The following is an 8009-nucleotide window of genomic DNA, read 5'->3' as shown; positions in this document are numbered from 1 at the left end:
CCCACAGTCCATGTGTCCATCAGCTCTCAGTCACAGTGCGTCTGCAGCCAACAGAGACGTTTGTCCACTGTCTGTTTAACAGGTCTCTCACAAACGTCAATCCCACAACTACCGTGCAAAGAAGTGTTTTGTGTCCAAATATTGTCAAATACAAGAAGTGTGCCAGAAAATATATATTTCAAATTCCCAACCATACACGACAAGTTCTGTCTTTGAAGTAATCTTGACACTTTCCCAGCCATCACACCTACACAAACTCTTGGTTCCCCCGGGAATCTCTGCAGATCCGATGTCCACGTCTTCAAAACTGGTACCCTTGATAGCCCTTGAAGGGACAAAAATCAATCAAACCACAGTTCAACTTCAGCTCCGCCATCTGTCCTGAAATGTCACCTATGTCCAGATCCAGAAGGAAAAGTTCAAGTTTTTCAAAGTCCAACCCCCACACACCCAAAAACCCCCCACCAAAAAACCACAACAACCCCTCCAAAATCCACAAACATTCCCTCCAGTAAATGAGTTAATGTTCACATCCACAGGCAACCATGATGACATGTCACATTCCACACAATCAATGCTATTTCCATCCCAGGGAAATAAAATATATAAATGCTTCATAAAGCAAAGTGTCCTGCATAATGACCTGAATGCATCTTTGACCATACAATTTAGATAAATAAGTACATTGATCGTGAAAAGCAAGCATTTTCTTTCTGTACCTGCTTCCTAAAATTAGAATTTACCATGAAATATAATTCTTCAAATCGGTGGAAGAGGGGTTAGTGCGTCTGCCTCACAATATGAAGGTCCTGAGTAATCCTGGGTTCAATGCCAGGCTGGACCTTTTTGTGTGGAGTTTGCATGTCCTCCTGACTGCGTGGGTTCCCTCCGGGTACTCAGCTTCCTCCCTCTTCCAAAGACATGCACCTGATAGTGATGCAACACTAAATTGGCCCCAGTGTGTGAATGTGAGAGTGAATGTTGTCTGTCTAACAGTGTTGGCCCCGCGATGAGGTGGCAACTTGTCCAGGGTGTACGCCGCCTTCCGCTCGATTGTAGCTGAATAGGCACCAGCGCCCCCGCGACTCCAAAAGGAATAAAGCGGTTGAAAATGGATAGATGGATGGTATTTCTTTCCCAACTGTACTTTGTTGGTCTTCATTAAAACAGTTATTTGGTTGTAATTCACATTACATTTTGTCCATTTACTCCTACCGTACCCACTCTGAAAAATATGGACTATTCCAAAAATCACATGGTCAACGGAAAGTTGCACCATCCAGATTCTTTGCTACCACAAAAGCAGTTCATATTTGCTCATTTTTATCCATCCATGCATCCATTTTTTACCGGTTTATTCCCTGGAGCCCTCAGCTACAATCAGGCGGAAGGCGGTGTACACCCTGGACAAGTAACACAGATAGACAACATTCACACTCACATTCACACACTAGGGACAACATTCACACTCACATTCACACACTAGGGACAATTTGGTGTTGCCAATCAACCTATCCCAGGTGCATGTCTTTGGAGGTGGGAGGAAGACGGAGTACCCGGAGGGAACCCACGCAGTCACGGGTGTGTTGTCTGGTCTAAATAGCAATAATGCAGACGAGGCGTGTTGGCTGAGTTCTTAACGTTTACTTTTACAGCGTGCATATCACAACATCCTAGCTGCCGTCATGGCAACATACCCCCAGCCTTTTCCGAGCTACCGCGCATGCTCGTCACTCCTGTTGCATGCTGTGTAGTGTAGTTCTTTTATTCCTTGGCTCTTAACATCACAACGGAGAGGACATGCAAACTCCACACAGAAAGATCCCAAGCTCAGGATTGAACCCAGGACCTTCGTATTGTGAGGCAGACGTACTAACCCCTGTTTCACCGTGCTCATTTTCAATGTATTTGTTTTTGTTGAATCATTGTAATGTGCGTGGTGTAGAGGTCTTCAATGTTTTCCAGGCCAAGAACCCCCAAAATGATGGAGAGAAGGAGAATATTTTAATAATCTTGTATGAAATTATGATTGGAATTTGCATTAAACTATTCCTAAATGTACCTTGTTATTGTGCAATACTAACAATATTCAGATAACAGTATTGTGTGGTTAATCCCTAGCTGGTAACTGGCACGTTAACCACAAGCTGACAACTAACACGCTAATTGCTAGTTGGCAACAATGCGCTCACTAATCGCTAGCTGACAACTGGTGTGCTAATTTATAGCTGAAAACTAACACGTTAATCTCTAACAAACAACTAGCGCACTGATTGCTAGATGGGCAAGTAAAGCATTAATTGTTTTACTGGCAACTAGCACGCTGATCGCTGGATGGCAACAAGAGTGTCAATCGCTAGCTGACAACTAGTTTGCTAATCGCTAACGCACCAGTTTGTTAATCGCTAACAAACAACTAGCACACTGATCGCTAGCTGCAAGTAAAGCATTAATCGCTAGCTGACAACTAGTGCACTGATCGCTAGTTGGCAACTATGCACTAATCACTAGTTGGCAAGCACTAGAACGCTAATTGCTAGCTGACAATTAGGACGCATCCGGCGGTATCATTTATACCAGCGTGGGCAACTTTTAATCAAGTTTGGCTCGATTATCTGAGAACATCAGGATGTACAGGGAGCATGTTAAAAAGTGATTCGGCGGAATGGTCCATATACGGCCTGATACTGAAACTGTCCGGGTCTACACCGCAGTGTGCAATGAATCCCGAGTGAAGACCTGTCATATCTCTTTCACAGACACCATGTTGTTTTATAAATATAAACTGCCCTAGATGTAGTTTCCAGTGAAACTAGGGTGAAACATGTTATTTGCTAAAGAATAATCAGCTGTGATACAGTCAACAGACTCATCGAACTAAATTTTGCATCTGTTCATTCAAGCTGATTTATTGTATCCACAGACAGAACATGCACTTTCCTTGCCGCAGTAGTTGCAACAAGTTGTACATCGGTAATAGCAGACAACATTTTTGTCTTACTTTTGTGGTCCTGAATAATGTTTAATCGTGGTCCTTGCTTCCTTTGCGATTAGCAAACGGCTTTTATAGTTTCATTAAGGCTACTTTCACATTTTAGTGTCAGGTCTCTAATTCAGATTTTTCTGTCAAATACAATCTTTTTATAAGGCCGATCACATTACAAAAAAGACATGATTTCTAATGTGAATACAACCTAACCTGTATGCAGACATGACATCATGATGTCGCAGGCACTGCAGTGTTTACGGATGTAAACATTGTCGTTTCAGTACTAGTGCATTTGTGTCAATTTCAAAGATTTTGTGCAACCAAAGTCAATATTTTTTGAACAGAATTATTGTGTGTAAAAGATTAAGAAGGAAGAGAACAAGTATTTTGGCTCTGGTAGTACGGGATATTTTGTTTCAATATCTTTTTGAAGAGCGTGTCTGCGGGCGAGCAGTCGGAGACAGGAGTAGTTTCACTTGCGTTCCCTAAAACATTATTTTCACCTGTTTTCTTTTCCATTAAGAAACTATTTATTTTGTTACTGTCTAGTTTGGTGAATAATTATGATGCTCTTCGCTTTTTGACGACTTTCTGGTCGGATGAATGCGATCTGAGCGCAGGAGCGTTAACATTGAGGACGCATCGCATGTACTGTATATCCGATTTATTCCCACATACGAATGAGGCCTGGGTCGGATATGAAAAGTTCAGAATTGCACTGTTCACACTGACATGAAAAATTAAGATAAAGCTTGCGTATGAGCAAAAAAATAGGAATTGACCTGCAGTGCGAACGAGGCCTATGAAACACTTTATATGAGACCTCTGTTGATGCATTGGCCTTCTATATTGTTTTTGACAACTACATGGCAAACAAACATTTTATGTAAGAATTCAAGGGCAGGGACACCTATAATTTGATTGTGTATACATGTACATTTTCAGTTATTAAATCTGCTCGAGTTTTCAAATTTATGTAGACTTAGGCAGCATTGCTATATTGGGTTTAAAATAGTGTAAATGTGACTAAAGCGTGTTATGTGTATGTGTCGGGAGGGCTCTCATAATGTTGAAAATGTATTAAGAATGTGATAAACAATTTTTTTTTTTATGCTCGAGATTAGGGTTGTTCCATTACCAATATTTAGCGGTATCAAAATGTTCATTGATAATTTTTGATACTTTACAAAATGAAGGGGACCATAAAAAATGTGTTAATGACTTAATTTTAACAGAAAATCTTAAAATACATACAAGCATATTTTCTTATTGCACTTTTTATTTATTGTGGTCATGTCCAGACCCAATTAACGGGATTATTTAGTGTAGTTACATATCTATTCTGGGCAGCACGGTGACACATGGGTTAGTGCATGTGCCTCACAACACGAAGGTCCTGGGTTCGATCCCTATGTGGAGTTTGCATGTACTCCCCGTGACTGCGTGGGTTCCCTCCGGGTACTCCTGCTTCCTTCTACCTCCAAAAACATGCACCTGGGGATAGGTTGATTGGCAACACTAAATTGACCGTATAGTGCAGTGGTTCTCAAATGGGGGTACGCGTACCCCTGGGGGTACTTGAAGGTATGCCAAAGGGTACGTGAGATTTTTTTAAAAGATATTCTAAAAATAGCAACAATTCAAAAATCCTTAATAAATATATTTATTGAATAATACTTCAACAAAATATGAATGTAAGTTCATAAACTGTGAAAAGAAATACAACAATGCAATATTCAGTGTTGACAGCTAGATTTTTTGTGGACATGTTCCATAAATATTGATGTCAAAGATTTCTTTTTTTGTGAAGAAATGTTTAGAATTAAGTTCATGAATCCAGATGGATCTCTATTACAATCCCCAAAGAGGGCACTTTAAGTTGATCGTTACTTCCTTATGTAGAAATCTTTATTTATAATTGAATCACTTGTTTATTTTTCAGTACGTTTTTAGTTATTTTCATATCTTTTTTTCCAAATAGTTCAAGAAAGACCACTACAAATGAGCAATATTTTGCACTGTTATACAATTTAATAAATCAGAAACTGATGACATAGTGCTGTATATTACTTTATCTCTTTTTTTCAACCAGAAATGCTTTGCTCTGATTAAGGGGTACTTGAATTAAAAAAATGTTCACAGGGGGTACATCACTGAAAAAAGGTTGCTATAGTGTGTCAATGTGAGTGTGAATGTTGTCTGTCTATCTGTGTTGGCCCTGTGATGAGGTGGTGACTTGTCCATGGTGTACCCCGCCCTCTGCCCGAATGCAGCTGAGATAGGCTCCAGCGCCCCCCGCAATCCCAAAAAAGGGACAAGCCGTAGAAAATGGATGGATGGATGGACATATTTATTCTGAATTTATTTGTTTGTGGGATCTGAGCCGAGGATGTTGTTGTGGGTTGTGCAGCCCTTTGAAACACTCGTGAATTAGGGCTATATAAATAAACTTTGATTGATTGATTGGTTTTAATGTCCCCATATGACCTAACTTGTCTATTTTCCATTTATTATTAACAATATTTATTACTTTTGTTGAATTACGATGTTATTTTTAAATGTAATTTCTTTAAAACTAATCAGGCATTTTTTCAACTCCTATTTTATCGACATCGTCCTTTCTTTTCACACATAAGTGTAAAAAATTTAGATGAAAAAATGTAACCAAAATAAATATATCAATGTGCAAAATGTGTGGTGTGAGTAATAAATATGGAGAAAGGGTAGAATTAAATGAGCTAGCTGCTTCTTCCTCCTCCTTTTCAGTTTATGTTGAATTGAGCGTAACCACGTGATGTTCCTAAAATAAAAAAAATTAAGCATGTCCAATTAAACTCTAACATACTGTTCCACTGCATGCAAAAGTTGACCATGTGACCAGACGTGTTTAAGCAAAGGCCTCTCTCTATCGGAAAGGATGAGAACTACAGCCAATATTACTGCAGACAGACAGGTCCAGACGTTTCCGTGTTCAGGGGCACCGAAAAAGGGGGGGTAAAGGAGACGGATTCTAGGGGCCCATGATGGAGGGGGGCCCAGAGAGGCCCCTAATGATGATGAAATTATATGCAATGATGTGTTGGGGGCCCTGTAAAGATTATTTTCATGGGGCCCAAAATCCCTAGCGGCGCCCCTGTCCGTGTTATATGGATTCTGGGCCGCATAGGGGACAAAAATCACATTGGGCCCCTAATGGGCAGCTGTTTCCGAAATTTTTGGGGGCCCTGAAATTGTACTAGATCCCCACTTCCATACAGTGCCCCTTCCGGTTGTCATCATATAATAATATAATAACATGTATCATACGGCAACAGTTAGTCACCTGTTTGGTTTTATGGCATTTCGTCAGTGAACTACGGGGAGAAACAAGGAATTTGTCTGTTGCCAGGTTAGTCACGGAGGCGTTACCGGAAGGGCCCATCATTGTGAGGTCGTTAGTTAACTGCGGGTTCTCACCGAAACCACAGGAGCACGAGTGCGTCCACAGTCATTTACAAAGTTTCCTAATAGAGTCCACAAGAAGGTTCTAGGTTGGGAGAGTAGTTATTTGTACAGCTTCGTTTCTTTTTCACCTTGAACCGTCTTCAGTCCGTCCAACAGGTAGGTTTTTCACTTCCGGTATGACTCGCGGTGAAAGACGCGAACCTGCTCTTGTCTTTTTCTTATTCTTTCTCTTTTAAACGCGGTTTTGAATAAAAGATGCGTGTTTAAGTGTTTTACATTGCTGTCCATAGTCCATACTGATCTTCTTCTTTGTAGACGAATCATTTTGTCATGAAAACAATGTTTGTCTTTTTTCGAAAAAGACAAACATTGTTTACATTAAGTTGTGTGGCAAGACCAGTGACGTCACGCCTGTTGTTGCTGGATTTGCCTAATTAGAATCTCCTGATGTTGATTTGAGCTTGAGAGACGTAAACGGGAAGTGATGCAAGATTTTGTTAGTCCACTTGTTTGTATCATTGTAGCCCAATTACCTCCTTATATGCCTTCAACCCAAGTTTTTTAGACTTTTTACGGTGTGTATGTGTGTGTGCGCTAAGTGTATGCTCGGTGGAGAGGCTGCAGAGACATGAGACATTTAGCGGGATGGACGGAGTGTGGACTTTTTGGAGCCAAAGCCCATGATGGTGACCAGAGGTCACATGTCAATTGAGTATGAAATCCCTTCCTGTTGGGCATCACCGTGGTTGCTGTGTTATTTGTAAACACCTTTTTTTGTCTTTCAGCTTTGTGCGTCACCTTCATGAGTCCACTCCATCGAGCAGTCAGCTGGAAGCAGCTTTGTCATTAGTGTTTGGACTCCAGAGCTAAAAAAGAAGCGGTCCAATTACATCCAAAGAATTCCATGGCGGTTTCGGGTCTGATCCAGGACCACGGTGACAACGATATCAGCCCCCAAGTGGAAGCAAATGTAACCCCGACGCCCCCTCCCATGCCTTCTCACCCCAACGGCAGCCCCAGTCGACCCGTGGCCGCTGCCCCTGCTGACTCCACCGACAGCAGGAACCAGACCAGCAGACTGAAGGCTATTCTTCAGCAGAACCAGCTGGTCCAGACTCTGAGCAACGGTCTGAGACGCCACTGTGACTATGTCAAGATTTCGGTCCCGGAGGAGCGTGCCGACCGCCTTCCCAAAGAGTGGTGGAAGACAGGAGTGGCCTTCCTCTACGCCATCTTCAACTTGGTCTTCACCACTGTGGTCATCACCATCGTGCACGAGAGGGTCCCTGACAAGTCGGTGAGCCCACCGCTTCCCGATAAGTTCTTTGACTACGTGGACCGCGTTCCCTGGGCCTTCACCGTCACCGAAGTCAACGGCCTGATCCTGGTGGGACTGTGGATGATCCAGTGGCTCTTCCTCAAACACAAGTAAAAACCGCACAATGAGCACCAGAGTGCCATTCCTGCTCAAATTAGCTCCGTTTTCCTCCCACAGATCCATCGTGGGCCGCCGCTGCTTCTTCCTCATCGGAACACTGTACATGTACCGCTGCATCACTATGTACATCACCACCTT

At 42.0% G+C, this 8009-nt stretch overlaps 1 protein-coding gene across 2 annotated transcripts in view; it reads left to right on the top strand.

Annotated features, from left to right (window-relative positions):
* The first annotated feature begins 6365 nt into the window (after window positions 1-6365).
* Window positions 6366-8009, top strand: part of LOC133560457 (phosphatidylcholine:ceramide cholinephosphotransferase 2-like) — an 8075-nt gene continuing 6431 nt past the window's right edge. The window contains exons 1-4 of one of the 2 annotated variants that reach the window (XM_061912992.1): window positions 6368-6589; window positions 7033-7145; window positions 7219-7861; window positions 7929-8009. The exon at window positions 7929-8009 is cut by the window's right edge and continues 37 nt beyond it. In XM_061912992.1, coding sequence (XP_061768976.1) covers window positions 7338-7861; window positions 7929-8009 — 605 coding nt within the window. In that variant the 5' untranslated portion in view covers window positions 6368-6589; window positions 7033-7145; window positions 7219-7337. Of the gene's footprint in view, window positions 6590-7032; window positions 7146-7218; window positions 7862-7928 lie in introns of both variants that reach the window. The other variant, XM_061912993.1, reaches the window with a different exon arrangement.

This window comes from Nerophis ophidion, linkage group LG10 (genome assembly GCF_033978795.1).
Source record: "Nerophis ophidion isolate RoL-2023_Sa linkage group LG10, RoL_Noph_v1.0, whole genome shotgun sequence".
NCBI classification, from domain to species: Eukaryota; Metazoa; Chordata; class Actinopteri; order Syngnathiformes; family Syngnathidae; genus Nerophis; species Nerophis ophidion.
The sequence above is the reverse complement of the archived record's forward strand: the minus strand, read 5'-3'. Positions and strand labels throughout refer to the sequence as shown.